At 38.3% G+C, this 17,599-nt stretch overlaps 1 protein-coding gene across 1 annotated transcript; it reads left to right on the forward strand.

Moving 5' to 3' along the window:
* The first annotated feature begins 1,249 nt into the window (after positions 1–1,249).
* Positions 1,250–15,567, forward strand: syt5a (synaptotagmin Va). Its single transcript, XM_067570915.1, has 9 exons — positions 1,250–1,375; positions 8,343–8,503; positions 9,638–9,819; positions 11,305–11,391; positions 11,588–11,755; positions 11,855–12,022; positions 12,136–12,253; positions 12,370–12,503; positions 13,816–15,567. Exons 2-9 carry the CDS (start codon positions 8,350–8,352, stop codon positions 14,023–14,025), a joined length of 1,221 nt encoding a protein of 406 aa, XP_067427016.1. The 5' UTR covers positions 1,250–1,375; positions 8,343–8,349; the 3' UTR covers positions 14,026–15,567.
* Positions 15,568–17,599: the final 2,032 nt, after the last annotated feature.

The following is a 17,599-nucleotide window of genomic DNA, read 5'->3' on the forward strand; positions in this document are numbered from 1 at the left end:
CATGAATGCACCTAGATGGCTAGCTTTTCTAAAAGGGACACTGCCTTTGAATGGTGTAACATTTCAATTTATTCTAGAGTAGTCAGGTAATATATAGCACTCATATAGACAGTTATTTCAATACCCAATAAAAATGTTATTTATATGAAGTGAATACATCTCTTGTCCCTTACAATTTCCTACTTGAGCAATTTCAGAATAAGACTGTTGCAACTGAGAAGTCATATGTCAAAACTGCCACAGGGTGGCAACATTTCCTCTTATCTGTGTCTGGTTTTATCCAGGCTCTGCTCCTTGGAGACCTCTGGAGTAATGGTATCAGCAGGACAACTACTATTTTGTGTGTGTGTGTGTGTATTTGTTGTCATTGTTTAATCAGTGCATTAAACATTTCAATAAGATGCTGATGATTAAGAGCTTTAAAGGCTTGTTGTGGCATACATGGCTGTAGCCTATAGCTGATAGGAATATGTCAACCTTTGTTAGATTATGGTGTTAAATACGAAGATTTTAATGCATGCAGTTTTTCTTCTGCTAAATTTAAACAAATTTTTAAAAAATTCATTTCTACCTGCACTGTTGATATTTACCTTGAAAGATCTATAGACACAGGATGAATAGCAGCAAATTCAATCTTTCATTAACCGAGTGCAGTATAAATCAATTTTATGCTATATTTGTATGCCCACACTAATGACAGACAATGCTGCCCAGGTCCGATGTCTCAGGGGTGATGACCTTTACCAAAATCAAACTTCCTGTGTGTGAGGGTAAAGGCCTCCTATGACTAACAGCTCTGGTTGGTTGGTTGCTGTCCAGGGTGCTGAAGCCTGCAGAGCAACTGAAGTGACCGCACTGAAACAGAGTCAATTTCCAAAACCAGCAAGTAAAATGAGCTGTCTGAAAATAAAGCCTTTGAAAGTTTGAACTGCTTGCTTACTTCTACTTGCTCCAATCAGAAATAGTTCTGAAATTCACAAGGTTTTTGACTCATGCTCTTTAGTTTGGTGTATTCATGGAGTATAAATGCTGTAATTTTAACCACTAATTTAATTTTGTAAATTTTTTACTAGAATGTAGCAGAAATTTCTCAATTGTCTTGACAGAAATATGATGATAAAAGATGATTTCAAGTCACAGTTAGATGAATTGGCTCTTACATATTGACTTTTTTTTTGCAGTGGAGGTGGACAGTAAGTAGTTGGCAGTGAGGGATATTGTGGAGATTAACACAGAAGGGGGAGGGGGAGAGAGAGAGACAGAGTTGTGCGCAACGACTTCTCTTCAGTCAGTGGTGGTGGATTTGACTGGAATACATTTGGATGCAAAATAATAATAAAAACCAGAGAAGCAAGAAGGACTGATACTAAAGAGGGTGAGTTATATGCTGCTTTCACTGTGCATCATAGTTTATTTTAAGAATTAGTTTCCCTTCACTAGTTATCAGAGCCAGACTGATGTCTTAAATTGATTATTTTCTTGGACAAACAATTAAAAACTTTAAGCTATCCCTTGTGCACATGACTGGAAACAGAAAAGCAGGCAAAGCATTGTATTTGATAAGCTGGAACCAGTAAATTTACTTGAAAATGACTTAAATGATTGATCATGAAAATTAAATGATTAATTTTCTGTAGATGCATTAATGACTAATTTCAGTTGCAGTTTATTTCTCTTACTCTGTCTTCCTCCACATACCTGTATACTACTCTGTTTCAACCGTGTGGTAAATCCCTTAAGAAGCAGCCATGGTCACAGGGAGCACAAGGTCAATGTTAATTCATTGGCGTTTCTATTCTTGTTTTTATGTTCAAATGCAACAACAGGCATTCTCCATCTTTGGATTAATGCATTTCACTGATAAAGTTCTTGTATGAGAGAAACCCTCAGATTTTACGCACGATGGGGGGTGTTTTCCAAAACTGGCAAAGATTAGTTTAAGTGGATTATAGGAGGCTAACGCACGTCTATTTGCAGTGTCTGTGCTCACGTGAAATCACCTGCTATACATCTCCACAACATCAATATTTACCTCTGCAGCCCATATGAAGTTTCTGACATTGTGCATTATAGACTCTAAATCCTGTCGCTGGATTTTGGGATAATGAGCAGGATGAGCTTGAATGGACACTGGATGGTTATTTGCATCTTGCCCATGCTGTAAATGCATGCTCTCTCTTTGGAGATTTTAGTGGGAAATCAGATAAAACCATGTTATATTTTAAATTAATGCCCTTTATAAGTTAGAAAGATAGAAATTTCCAACCTTTTCTATGTAAAAATTGGTTTCTCTGCTTTTACCTGGCAAGTGGCAACATCACTGTGAGGACAGGACTCCAGGAAGTCACTGCTCTCAGCCAAGAAACTGTCTGGCACATAAAACCTGCATAAAACCATAAACTGTCATTTTTACACTGTTGTTCATCAAAACGTATATAACTGTGTTAATTAATCAGCTTTAGAGGCTGGTAGACAGTCCGGCTATATGTTTCCCCCTGTTTTTAGTCTTTATGCTAAGCTAAGCTAACCGCCTGTTGGTGGTAGCTTCATATTCACATTTTATCTAATGTCTACCTTTTTCTTTAACCTAATATGATAAAGTAAAATAAGGTCAAAATGAACAAATGCTCTCTCCTGTCAATTTGTCTCTCAGGCCCTCTGCAAAGAAATGATAGCATCTTCAAAAGCATCATATTTGCTGCATCACACTGCTTCAGATATGATGGCTTTGCTTTTGATATTTCAAACAAATGCCAAAGTTAAACGTGCATGTAAATACCTACTAGTCAGGCAGAGTGTCAGAAGCCTAATGGAACCTCGGGTTCAGTTCAGAGCTTGTGAGCTTTTAGACTGACGAAATCCCACCGCCGGCTGTTCACCTCCAATCTGTCTGCAGGGAGATCAGAGCAGAGAGCCTTTAAATAAAACACAATGCACGACTGGGTTTAGATTTAGCCTTAACTACTGTGAAATGGCTATTTAAAATGTTAAGAGTAACATGTGGTCTCATTTATATTGATGCTTCAATATAGACCTGCCTTGTTCATACATTTATCTTGTTCTGTTTAAATGTTCAGCAAACCAGAAAACAGTCTAATTGCGACTGAAAAATGAAGATGATCTTTTTTTGCCCACCAACAGTCAAAAAAGACATTTCACATTACTATTATAGAAGACTGAGAAAACCTGCAAATATTCACATTTGAGAAGCTGGAACCACTGATTTTTTTTTTTTTTTTTTGGCATTTTGCTTAAAAAAAATACTCAAATACAGTTGATTATCAAAATAGTTGCCAATCTATTTTCAGTTTTCAGTTGGCTAATCATTTAAGCTCTATGAAAATTAATTTACATTAAAAATGGGCAAAAAGGAATAATTTGTGAGGGATTTTAACATATATTTTGTTTAGGCACACACAGTATTAAAGAAAAAAGTTCCAGCTTTTCTAGTGCTGAACTATCATCTTAAAAATAGACCAGTAAATCTCATTTGTGCCTGATTAAGATTATAAATCTGTGAGAAATCTTGTATTTTACTCATAATTATGGTCACTGTAGCTTATTTCCCACTATTTGGTTTCTAGAAATAATGTGGGGCTCCTTCTTTATAAAAATAATGCTCCTAGAAAAACTACAATCAGCTGTCTTCAGAGTGTCATGGCTGTTAGTGGTCTGTTGCTCCTTTAGGAATGAGATTTTGGTTTTGCACTCTACAGTATACCAGTGATATACTAGATGAGAACTGAGAGATTTGATTGAAAGCCCTGAATTGTGCCTTTGAGCTTAAATTCTCCCGTCACTGTAGATTGTTCCCAAAAAGTTAAGCACACACACACACACACACACACACACACACACACACACACACACACACACACACACACACACACACACACACACACACACACACACACACACACACACTTTTCTTCAGCTTTAATCTGTAAAAGGCCACATGGTGAAAATGTTTAACCCCTGAAGTTTTAGTTTGATGTTAGTACATGAAATACAGCAGAACAGAACAACACAGAGCCTTTTCTGTCTTCCTTCATAGTCCTACAACTTTGACTTCTTCTCTCTTCTTACATTAAATCCTTGCAGCTCCAATTTTATTACCTTTGTTTTGTCCATTGAATCCCTATCAAGACTTTGCAGTTTTCTTTTCTATGATGTGATGATTGGTAGTTAATCATTTTAATCTCTGTTGCAAAACTTTTTTCCCCCTTAGAGTAAGAAGTCAAGTGTAATGAGGCTCATAAAGAACCTTCCTTCTCAGCTTTTTGTGCCATTACATGGCAGACGTTGGTGGTTCTTTGCCACACAATGACTCACATTTTATTGTTCATGATGTGAGTTTTGTTTAATATGTCAGACATTGTCTTTCCCACAGTATGTTAATATAAAAGGCTGTTGTCTTATTTTGACAAACCATGTAACTGTTGACAAGACTATGTCTGTGGCATAGTTGTCAATCACTATATCTTTCCTTTTGCTTTATAGAACATCAAAATCCTCCTAATTTAGCTTTTAACCAGTTTCTGTTTGTGTTTGCGGAGCATCCTTTTTTACCACAAAGCAGCATCACCACATATTGCTCTGACTAAATACCTGTCTTCTAAGTTTTGGTTTCCCAAACTATGACCCAGGAGGCAAAATGGATCACTGATATACAGTATATACTGTATTTGTAGGGGAGTTTGGTGTGACCAATCTGCAATCTATGGACAGAGATATGTATTCCTGCATCAAACTGACCAGGTTTCTGATTCACTGATGTATGATTTTTGGCAGCAGTCCTGTCTAAATCTGCTGTGACCCAGATAACAACTTTGGTTATCATCCTGGTTTTGAGTTTTTCTGAACTCGAAATAAAATATCATTATGCAACACAAGTCCTGGCAGAAACAGCAGAATGACACGGAATTCAGTGCTTTTATCCAAAGTACTTACAGTACCATCAGGAGGCTTAGACTGATATTGGACATTCATTTGAGATCAAATATTAATCAGCCACTGTCATACACCTCTGATATGATTGAGGTTCCAACCTGTAATACATGCCATGAAATGTGCATTTCTTTGCAATTTTAATTAATTTAATTGTATTTATATTTTGTAAATAGAGTGTTTCTTCAAAAGTCTAGTGTATCTCGTGGTTCATGTGAGTTTTAGTGTTTAAGTGTTTTAGTTTTAGTGAGTTCTAAATACTGTTTCATTGGCTTTTCAACTTAGAAAAGTTCAATTCTGGGGGGACAACAGTAGATTCTGGTAATCATTGATCATTGGAAATGATCAGATTGAACAATATTTAACTCCTTATATGGAAATATTTGGAACAACAGAGAGTGGGACTTGCCAAAAAATGTGCAAATGCTATTTTTTCCTACAATATTGCATACAGACACATCTCATCTGCCACAAATCCTCCTGATATGGCACCAAATGTATGTAGATTGAATTAGTGAATTTCAGTGCAAATTCTTAAAAAACACAATTGTGAAGTGACAAAGGATTTGTCTTTCCCCTGGTTGCTGTTTGTCACCAACTGAAGGCTGAAACATACATTTTTGCTTAATGCGTCATTGCTGAGGACAAGTTCAGCATGTTTATTCCTAGTGGAGATCAGAAAACTCACAACAATAAGCCCTGCAATTCCATCTCTTTAACACGTTTTTCATTTTGAACATGAATGATGTCAATTAAGGCTTTTCATTCAGCTGGAATCTATCTATCTATCTATCTATCTATCTATCTATCTATCTATCTATCTATCTATCTATCTATCTATCTATCTATCTATCTATCTATCTATCTATTCACAAACACAGACATACTGAGGTCCCCTCTCTAATCCTCTGCTTATGCAATCCAGTGGGATAAAAGGGTTAATGTAACACAACTCGCCACCTAAATCTGATCTCATTATGGAAATATGATGTGTACTGTATGTGTGTCTGTGTGTGCAGGAGTGTATGTGAGGAGGTGAGTCTCTATTTCAGATGTCATGCAGGAGGATTAATGACAGACAGAGGGAAACGACAGAGGGGAGGAGTGAAGGAGAGATGATGGTGGGATGGGTGGAGAAAGGGGAGGAGACCCAGAGAGGCAAACTGTCCTTAATTTGTTTAAGCCAAGGGATTTTTGGATTACCTTTGGCAATTAATCTTGTTACATCGCTGCACAATGACAGAGGGATGTCTATCATGGGTGGGGCCTGTATGTTTGTGTGTGTGTGTTTAAATGTCAGTGCACAACTGACTTACTCCTTACAGGATACACAAATCCTCAAGAGAAGGCCACAATTACCAGAAACTGACTTTTTTCTTTTTAAATTCTTGCTAAACTCAGCTTTCTATTTGCACTTTATCCACCTTTTAAGCCTGTTTTATAACTTATCAAGGTACATTTACAGTATGCCTCATGAAACAGTGTCACACTAACATGAAAAAAGTAGTAATAATAATAAGATAATAATTTTCCTTATTATATCTACCTTTATTTATTAGGATAATGTATTTGCGGACAACCAATACATGTTAACCTGACTCTGTCCTCTAAGACAACAATGTGTCATTTTTTCACTTGTTGTTTTTGTAGGGCTTAAATGAGATATAACATACAAATTATTCATAATTACCAGAGTGGTATCAATCTTCTCATTCATCTCTTGCAAGAGAGCCAATACGCATATTTCCCAAAATATCTATTGTTGCTGTAATTGAGTGGCTTTTTGAATGTACTAATTTAGGTCATCAATTTTACAGTAATGTTGTAATTGTACCTGTTTTCCTGCAGTTCGAGAATAAATAAGGGTGAAAAGTATAACATTTCATCCAGAAATGTAAATGGAGTAAAATTGGATGTAATAGAACTACTCAAGTAAAGAATTAATACCTAAAAAGTGTACTGTACTTTGTATGTAGATGTTTTACTAAGGGATTGGGATTTGGAAGACATTTTGTTACTTAAACATTACATTGAATTATGAAACTCAGAATCATGTTTTTAAAATGTTCATAGTCATATTAAACATCCAGCTTTTGCATAAGTAGGCTAGAATATGCTACTAGTATAAGTATATATACTAGTATGTACTGTATTTAAGTATTATTCTAAAGGCACTTTTTCTATTTTATGCTACTTTATACTTCTATTCCACTACATCTCAGAGGGAAATAATGTGTTTTTACTCCTCCTGTGTTTATTTGAGAACAGCCAGTGACACATTTAAATGCTGCTTACACATTGAATATTTTTACATTATGGTATCGCCACTATTACTTAAAGCAGCTATAATCAATATTTTATGATAACAATGGGTCAAATGATTGAAGGTGTTGCTAATAGTGAGGCACCCATATAGATCAATCAGCTTTTCAGTTTTCCTTGGCACAGAGCATTTAAGTGTTTTTCAGGCACAAAACTGTGCTATTTTTGTTCTTTCTCACTGGTCTAACACCACTGTTTCCAGCCACTGTTTTTTGTAGAAAGGCTAGCCACTGTACACTATCTAAAGTTAGCAACTAGCTGGTGAACATAGTGGTGCATTTAGCAGCTAAAGAGCCAGAAATTTCCCTTAGGAGTTGGTGGAGACCAAAACAGAGCTAAAAGGAGAGTCAATATTGGACTTTGCCAAGTGGACAGACACTCAACTAAGAATGAATGCTAATATTGCTCTATATCTGTTGGATGTGTAAATAGGCAAGTGTATGCTAACAAGTTCGACATATCAATTAAAAAGGTAATAATTTAACAGTGTTGTGTTTACAGCTTGTTTCCGCTCCCCTCAAGTGGCCAAAAATCTGTTATTGCAGGTTTCAGTAAAGGATCTGAGAACTTCTTCCATTCATACCATGATCCCACTTTTTAAGCAAAACCTCTGTACCATTAAAGCACTTCTTTTTGATGAGGATAGTTTGTTACAGCTTGTGAGATGCTTCAAACTGAAGCGTGAATGGGATGATGAGAGGCAGGAGAGTGACACGAGTGAGAGAGGATTAAAGAGATTATAGCCAGGTGAAAGGTCACACAGGATGAAGTTTGAAAGAAGGATATATCTGAAGAAGAAAGAACCAGGGCGAAGAAATATTTTATAGAGTGAAAGAAACAGGGGTTCAGTCTTTATTGTCACACATTTTGATTTGATGTAAATATATTGTGAATGAGTGGATGAGGACAGAATGTTGACATTGTTGCAGTCTGCTCCTACAAAATAAATTAACCCTGTTGTGTTATACAGGAAATTGCAAAGCTTGCCTTGATAAAAGAAAGTGTTTTGTAGTGGTGTGTCTTCCAAACTAAGTTGCTGACTGTTTCTTGTCTACTACCCGTTGTTTTCACAGAGCAGCAATGCGATTGGTCAGCGTGGCGGGGGTGCGGCTCCGCAGGGCAGCTGAGGAGGAGGAGCGAGAGCCCCCACCTCCTCCACCCCCCTCGCACCACTCCAACCACCAGTTCGCCAACTTAAAGAACAAGTTCTTCAACGAGCTCACACACCTGCCAAGTGAGCACATGCACAGATGTACACACTCAACACACACATTAGTGTATGAAATATACACAAAATACACACATAAAGACAATGCAAACACACCTATGCACATATGCTGTTGATGCATGATGATGAGCTCCCTGGGCAAGGATGCCTCATTCAATCATATGATAATGGCCAACAAACCTGTGCATTCAAGGACACACAGATACACACCAAATCAGTTCAAATGATCTATGATCCATATGTTTATTTACATTGTCATATCATATCAACATCTAACAATCCTGTCATCTCATTTTCAGTTTTCATTTCTCATTTCATTTCTTTATTCTGTCCTTTATTCTCATTTCTTCATGTGACCTCTATACTCTGCTCTTCAAGATCATAAACTCAACAGTAAGTCCCATCTCTTGTAACATTCTATTTTTAAGGTTTAAAAATTTTTGCTGCAACTTAACATATAAGAGCTCAGTGTTCTGCTGTTGGCCAAAAGCAAGGTTTAAATGCACCTGCAAAGTAGTTAAACAGAGGATGTTTTGATGAGGGTAGTATTAAGGCACAGTTCACCAGCTTAAACAATATTTGCCAAAATTATGGAAACCAATTTCCACCAAGAAAACAAAAAAAACAAAAAACAGAAGCAAAGTTAGTATTTTTTGACCAGCAAAGTCAGAATTATGAAATAATAAGACAAAATCCTGTGGATAGTCTGCATCATTACCATTTTCAAAAGCATCCTCTGACATAGAACCACTTTACTGTACAGATAAAAACCTTGTACCCCCATGTCAAGGAACGTCTGAACCAAATTTATTCTGCTTTCATCGTCTTTCTTTCAAAAGTTGTTGAGATATTTTAGTCTGGACCAAAGTGTTGGACCAACATATAGCCATGCTGTTAGCGTGGCTGAAAAAACTTCAAACTGTAAACTTATTTACAAGCACTGGAATCACAATAGGCGGTACAAGATTTTTATGTCACACCAATCTTACACTCTTTAGAATGTGCTTCTCCAAGGAGCCTCAAAAATCTAGCTCACCTCAGTAGGAATAACACTCCTCACCTGGGAAATTTCACCACTGTTTCCTACCAAAAAACACAGCACCAACCTGCGTTTCTCCTTTCTCTCACTTCTCTTTCCAGTGCCCATGTGGGCCGTGGGTGCCATTGTGGTTGTGGTCCTTGCCCTTGTTGCCTGCCTGGGATTCTGTATCTACAAGAAGTGCTTCAACAAGGGCAAGAAGCCTAAGAAGGCCCGTGAAAGGAAGGGAGGACGCGGGCGCAGGAAGAAGGATAAGGAAGGAGAGGACGGAGACGACAAGAAGGTGAGAGAAGATGGGGTCGAAGGCTTCTGTTGTGTATGTAGACAAATGTGGTTGCAGCAGAACTTTGTCTTTGTTTTCCGGTGAGGGTCCTTACTGGAAGGTCAGGTGTATCAGAGAAAGTAAATGGCTGTCTGCACCAACCAATAGACAACAACAGATGGAGTTAACAGCAACAAGAACTGCACTGTTTTGTATCTGATTGTAATCATCGCTTTACTGTCCACAGCTGTTTGGCTCTTATCCAGGTTGAGACTAGCAATGACTGAAATGACAGCTTAAACTGGGCACAGCATGGTAAACAAACTGAAAAAGAATGACAGAGTCAGAGCTGTTGCTCCCTTGTGATTGGACACAGGGTTTATGGCGACAAGCGTCAACGTGTGATAAAAAAAATCATAAAATTAAGTTAAAACATTACTGGATAAAATTATTTTTATTCAGTCAGTTTGGTCGGATTGGTATACTGATTGTAAAGTCTTGAAAGGGTGGCCATTATGAGGAAAACCGCAGTGGAACCTTAAAGGTACCCTGTGAAGTTTTCTTGTAAACAAACAAAAATTATGTTTACACTCAGTGTTACTCACCAAAACAGATTGTGTGTATCTAGAGGTCTCACAATGTCAACACAAGACAATTTAATTTTGAACTTCCTGAAACCTGCCTTGTTAACATCCATGTTTACTTGTGAAAAATCTTATTCTTCCCTGCCTTTTGTTGCTTCATTCCTTAGCACATTACTGCCACCTGTAGGTCAGTGGAATAACGTGAAGCCAATCACCAACCAACCAAAAACTACACATGGTAACTTTAAGACCCAAGTCTTCACAAAATATTGAAAACTTTTACACTATCTCATGTCATTGTCACTCCAGTCTTTAAATAGTAAAGGTTAAATCCTTTTGAACTGAATATTTTTGCCTTCTAGCAGGAATCGCAGGGCTTTGCAAAGACCATCACAGGAGTATGAATAGTGTAATGGCAGAAAGAGGTGGAAAACAGAGGAATCAGATGGTCGAGCCACAGGTGTCAGATGGGGAATCTCTTTTATGACGCAATGGTTCACCAACAACGTAGGCAGAGAAAATTCCAACATTACAGAATGTGACATGCCTTTTTATACTGAAGACAGGCTGTGTGTGTGTAAGTGTTCGTGTTGTGTGACAAGTCTCATCCTGTTTGCCAGACTCTTTGGCAATCCCAAATTCTAAAGAAGAATGGTGGGACATTTCTCAATTTCACTTATCTTGGATTTTAACCAAATTTGAGTGGGCATCTCTGCACTATGTGTGTGTGTGGTATTCCGCCCCTTTCCCAATATCTCCAGATGTCTCCTGTATTGGTTTGGTGTTTGGCATCGGTACAGGTCACAGTGACCTGGCACTCATTCTAGGTCACAGTTACATGGCTCTCATCCCCCTGCAATACAAAATGTGGGACTTTAATAACATTGTCTGTTAACTGCCATCCACGCTGTGTGTCTTTCAGGAAGGAGAGGAAGGGAAGGAAGAGGAGGAAAAAGAGTTCTTCGGCAAACTAGAGTACTCGCTGGACTATAACTTCACTGATAACCAGGTACATACGCGTATACCTGCGCATTGTATTTTGCAGGCATGAAAACCAATATCCCACCTCTCAAACACAGAAAGTAAAGAATTAACATTAATGAGCGCAACAATAGAAGGACTTGCTCTCCTTCAGGATTTGGGACCCAAGATTGCTTCTGACACCACAATTCAGCTTATCTCCCTCTCTTCCCCTCTTACTCCAGCTGATAGTTGGCATCCTGCAGGCTCAGGACCTCCCAGCCATGGACATGGGCGGGACTTCAGATCCTTACGTCAAAGTCTACATGCTGCCGGACAAGAAGAAAAAGTTTGAGACCAAAGTCCAGCGCAAGAATCTCTGTCCCGTTTTCAATGAGACCTTCACCTTTAAGGTCTGCACATTGACCTTGGAAACCATGTCAGACATTAGATCAGATTTTCCCCAAAAGCACTTTAGAGTTCAACTTTTTTTTAATTCTCTCTCTCTCTAGATACCCTACAATGAGCTGGGTGGTCAGACTCTGGTGCTGCAGGTTTTTGACTTTGACCGTTTCGGTAAACATGATGTCATCGGCGAGATCAAGATTGCCATGAACTCTATAGACCTTGGACAGCCGATACACGAATGGAAGGATCTGGTTGGAGGAGAGAAAGAGGAGGTACATGGTTTTTGATTACAATAATAACATTTAAAGCAACCGAAGCACAGTGCAATAGGGCAGTGATTGTGTATATTTAATTAGTGTGCATGCATACGTTTTGTCCCTGACAGCAAGAGAAGCTGGGTGATATCTGCATTTCTCTTCGTTACGTCCCCACGGCCGGCAAGCTAACGGTTAACGTCATGGAAGCCAAGAACCTGAAGAAGATGGACGTTGGAGGACTGTCAGGTGAGCACAAGACACACACATACACACACACACACACACACACACACACACGCACATACATTTACCTGCATGTGTGTACTAAACACAGCATTGAGATTGGAATATCTCTGTCTCAGATCCCTTTGTTAAGGTGGTGCTGCAGCACAACGGGAAGCGACTGAAGAAGAAGAAGACGTCAGTCAAACAAAACACTCTGAATCCTTACTTCAATGAGAGCTTTAGCTTTGAGATCCCCTTCTCTCAGATCCAGGTTTGTAACTCACACGTCTACAGCAGGGGGTTGAAGTCTCTGATGCTCTTATCAGTAAACCATATGAACACAAAATAATATTTTCCTTGAAGTAGCTTCAAAGTTAGATAAAGTTAGTTAATGTTCTTCAGATATCTCTGCAGAACCTCAAAATTGTACTGAACGCTGATAAGACAAAATATGTCTTCCTGCCATCCATACACATAATGGTACTGAAATTAAATATAAATATCTTTTTGGTTAGATTGCAGTGTTACTTTTAAACCTCATGTGAAACAACTGGCACAGAATCTGAAGATGAATAAAGGAATAAAGCATGTTTTTCTCTTGAAGATCTGAAAAAAAAATTATACAATTGACCATCATGTCAGTGCTTGACACTGTCTTGTACTGTTATGCTGCTCATTCCAGCATAGAACAACTCGATGCAGTTTACTTGGTGTCGCTGTCAAGGGTTTAATGAGTTTTCCTTTTGGGTTCTTGCTTAAAATGACAAAGAAGTACTTCCAAAGCACACTTTAAGTCAGAAAAATGTAAAAAGCTTTAATGTTGCAGCTATTTATGTGTCTAGGTGGCTACCTAGAAGCTTTAACAAACTCCACAGTGTTTCGCCCATGTTTTAAAAGCAAATAAATCATAAACATCTTATCAGCGCCTTTATTTAAAGCCCCCCTTTGCTTGTTTTCAATTGTCTCTCTTATTATTACTTGATTTGGATGTGTGAGCTTCACTGTACAGAATGATGTATGTGCAGAGTTTGTTTTCACATTCATCAGCTGAGGGGGGAAAGTTTCTCTGTGCTCACCTTAAATCTCAGTTTAACCAAGTACCTACGAGCATGATCTGTGACATCACAACTTGTTTGGAAGTCAATCCTGATCCAGTATTCAACTTACACAATTATGATGTGGAAACTTGATGCCTCCAGTGCACAAACATTGAGAATTTCCTGGAAAAACCAGATCTTGCACAAATTATTTATTATTTTTATGTCTTAAAACATTTCTGGAGGTGTTCTTTAAGCATCTGTAAATCTTGCAGCCCCCCCCCTTCACCATTTTGGAGTTGAATGCCTTGCAAGGTAGTTGCTGACAGATGGGAGACCTTTTACTCTCCAGTTAAATGATTTGAACCAACAATCTTAAATTCAATAGCCTCAGAACTTCTGTAACAAAATGAAAGATTGTCTCCATTCATCTTCAACTGAATTCTTGCTTAAGTGCTTGTGCAGACAGAAAAACAGCACAAGGAATACATTTCACATATGCGTTGGTCTAACCACAAGTTCTCCTCCTCTGTTGTCTCCACACAGAAAATCCAGGTGCTGATCACTGTGTATGACTATGACAAGCTGGGCAGCAATGATGCCATTGGCAAGTGCTGGATCGGATATGGCGCCTCAGGTGTTGGGCTGCGCCACTGGTCTGACATGCTGGCCAATCCCAGGCGCCCAGTGGCCCAGTGGCACACGCTGTGCCCAGAGGAGGAGGTGGATGCTGCTCTGAAGGCCCCCATCCGCTAAAAAAAAACACACACACACACACACACACACACACACACACACACACACACACACACACACACACACACACACACACACGCACATACATTTATCTGCATAGGAGGGGTTTTCTTTAATCTGAAACCAAACAACTGTAGTTTTTGTAAAATGACCTCAAACTTGAATAGTAACCTTTAATGTGCTTCAATTTCACACCATAATTCATTTTGTAATGCTTTACAATTATTCATTTTGGGATTTATTAATATAACTACATGTGTGCTTTATATTGTATTGAACATATATGGAAATATATACAATAACATTATGTGTACTTGCATCACACATAGTGTATGTAAGGCTCACATATTATTATATTAAATGTAGTATTGCACTTCCATGAAGTTGGGAGACCTTACAAGAGACAGATTTAAAAAAGAATTAAATCAAAATCAAAATCAAAGCAGGATATCTTGACTTTTAGTCCTAGAACCCCCTGATCCTACACTTCCCTTAATGCAACTTGATAGTCTTTGATAGTCTTTTTTTAGGCACTTCCTACCTGGTAAATGTCAACATCTTTCAAACTCAGTCCCCTCAGTTCACACAGGCTTTCTGTTACAAATTTAAAGTCTCAAGCCCAATGCGACAAAGACATTTTTTTTTCACAGGCTGAATAGTATCTGTAAAATTGTTGGAGTGCCCCTTTAAAATGTATTTTTGTGCCCATTTTATTAGGACCAACTTTATTTTACTGAGCTACATCTTCTTTCATGTAATCAATGTCATGGTTATTTCAAGGCTAAAATGTCATTTTTTGCAGCATCAAGATAGTATTGTTGATTGAATTTTCATACTGTGGCACAAATAGAACAAATGAGAATCAATAGCTTCTGTGTCACTCCAGTGGGTTGTTAGTATTTCTCAAAAACAAGACCACACTGTCCTTTCCTCCCTTGGTTGTTTTACTGCAAGTTGGATTTTGTTTTTTGTCATTGCAAATATCTCTGAAAGTTTTCTCCAGGTGCAAATGGAGCTACATTTGCACCTGGAGAAAAGTGTCCTGTTTTGTGCAATCCAGCAGATATCCTGGCCAAATTCTAGGTGATTTACCAGCATCTAAGATGTAATTATTAATAGATATAACTCGAGAAAGGGTGTTTCTAGTATTTTGTCCACTCCCTGAGGAAAAAATAGAGTTCTTTCTGTTTGAGTAATACTAAACTGCTGCTGAGGAGCTGAAGTGTGTATCCTCACATTGATTTTGACTGATTTCATTTTCCTCTTGTTTTCCTCTTGTTTAACCCGATAATCCTGATTTTTCGCATGAAATGTGCTGTGTTTAGTTACATGTTTTTATTGATTATTGTCTGTCTCTGTGGCTCTGTCTGTGCTTGTTTTTGAATGAGTGGAGATCCTGCTTGGGGTGGTGAGTGTGCATATTGGCATGAGTGCATGTGTGTGTGTTGTATATCATAAAAAATGGAAAGCTGTTGGTGGTTTCACTTTACATACTATGTGATTGTAAATAAATAGCTGAATAAATAAAACGTTTCCAAACAACGACAGATGGCTCAGTGGTTAGATGGATTTACATGCACGCACGCACGTGCACACACACACACACACACACACACACACACACACACACACACACACGTGCTATAATACCCTCATGTGCAAACACTTTCATTTGCACACAAGCAGAAAGTCACACACACACACACTGGTAGAATCAGTAAAATGCATCATTTAGGGTTAAAGATATCATAGTCTTTTGAAAAATCCATTTGAACCATAAAATATTTATCTCTCATGTCAGGCCTCAGAATGGGATTAAGCCTCATAATACAGTTGTACTGTTACACGATGTTACAGAACTGAACCTTTTACTGTAATTTTCTAAGGGTATCTAATCCTCCACCCTTTGATTACTGCTGCCATTTGTCCCAATAATCCAATTATGAATGTGAAGACTTTTTCTTGGCAAACTGCAGCCTTCACATTCCAAAAGTAACGCGGCCTTCACTGATGATTTTGATTTTAGTGAGGTTAGCATGTGGGCATGTGTGTCCTGATTCAATGCGGCGAATGAAAGACTGGATTAACAGTGTGTCCTCTTTAGTCCTTGTCTCACGCAGTGAGCCAAACATGTGAGGCAGGAATTAGAGAGGAGAGAGAGAGAGAGGGTGGAGGGATGTACAGGAAACATAATTACCACAGACACTGCACCACTGCACTGAGGAAGCTAACAGAAGAGTTATTTTGTGAAGATAAGAAGAGAAATTAAAGGATCCTTGTTGGTGGCATTCTCTCTCTCTCTCTATGAACTGGTCTGATGGCAGCCTCTCCTAGTTCTGACTATGCAGTGTCTTTGAGGGTATTTACACTTGGTTTTAAAATGCATTACAGTGATCCCAACACAAGTGGGCAGCCGAGAGACATTGCCGTTCACACCTGTGTCTATCATGTGTCTCCAAGGTGTACAGCTGACCACTTGTGTTCAGACTTTGTTTCTCCTTACATCACTTATGCTAGAAGGTAAAAGAACCCTGCACACAGTTAGTACGTCAGTCTGTCGCCAAACAACTGCCAGATTTGTTTTACATGGGCTAGATAAGAAGACAAAAATGTTTCAAGAACTAATATACATTTATGGACTATTCAAACTGTTGAGATTGGCAGGAGAAAGTCATTTGGCGTCAGTGTGCTGTCACCAAAAATTGATGATGTATTTTCTTGTTATGTCCTTGTTGGGGATGCATCAGGACACATTAGCATTTATACTACAAAAGATATGTGGTCAAATGCGTCCCAGACCACCTCGGCAAGTGGCTTGAGTGATCGGATCACAGTGGGTCTTGGTGGTCATTTACACTTTATTTAGCATTGTCCACTTGTGATCCGATCGCCCAAGATGCATTGTAAAACCAAACAGAGTCTTTGTCCAAGTCTACATCTACATCTGTTTCTTCATGTAGAGTGCAAGGGAGATATGCCTATGATCATCACTTTCTTTTGGACATTTGTAGCAAAGACTTTTGCTACAAGAAATATTGGCTGGGAGAGCTCAATCAGCTGAGTGAACTTGGTCTCCTATGCACCAGTTGTCAACATCGAACTGAAACATGCACTTTCTCTATAAATGCACTTTAATGCACTGTGCTGCTAACTTTTCGTTCTCTTTCTCTTCTGTGTTTTGTTTTGGGGTTTATATGTTTTTATCATTTTCTAAGAGAATTTTTATATATATATATTTATCCTTTATGTTGTTGTTGCACTGCTGTGGGCTGGAAGGAACAGCATATTGCTTTTTTGTGTATGCAAGTACACAAGAAAATTACAATAAACTGAATCTTGAAATATATACAGTATATAATAATCAATATTTTATATAATTACAAAGTATCAAATGACCGTGTGTAATGTCAGAGTCACTCATAGTGATGAACCTACAGAGAATTATCAGTGACTCAGCTCCCCTCTGCTTTATAGCAGGTTTCAGTTCATTGTTTAGTTGTCTGGCCTGGAAGTTTACTGTTTTGGTTCACTCATAGCTTTGTTTTCTGAGAAAAAGCTCTAAAAACCCACTGTA

Source organism: Thunnus thynnus, chromosome 17 (genome assembly GCF_963924715.1).
Source record: "Thunnus thynnus chromosome 17, fThuThy2.1, whole genome shotgun sequence".
NCBI lineage: Eukaryota > Metazoa > Chordata > Actinopteri > Scombriformes > Scombridae > Thunnus > Thunnus thynnus.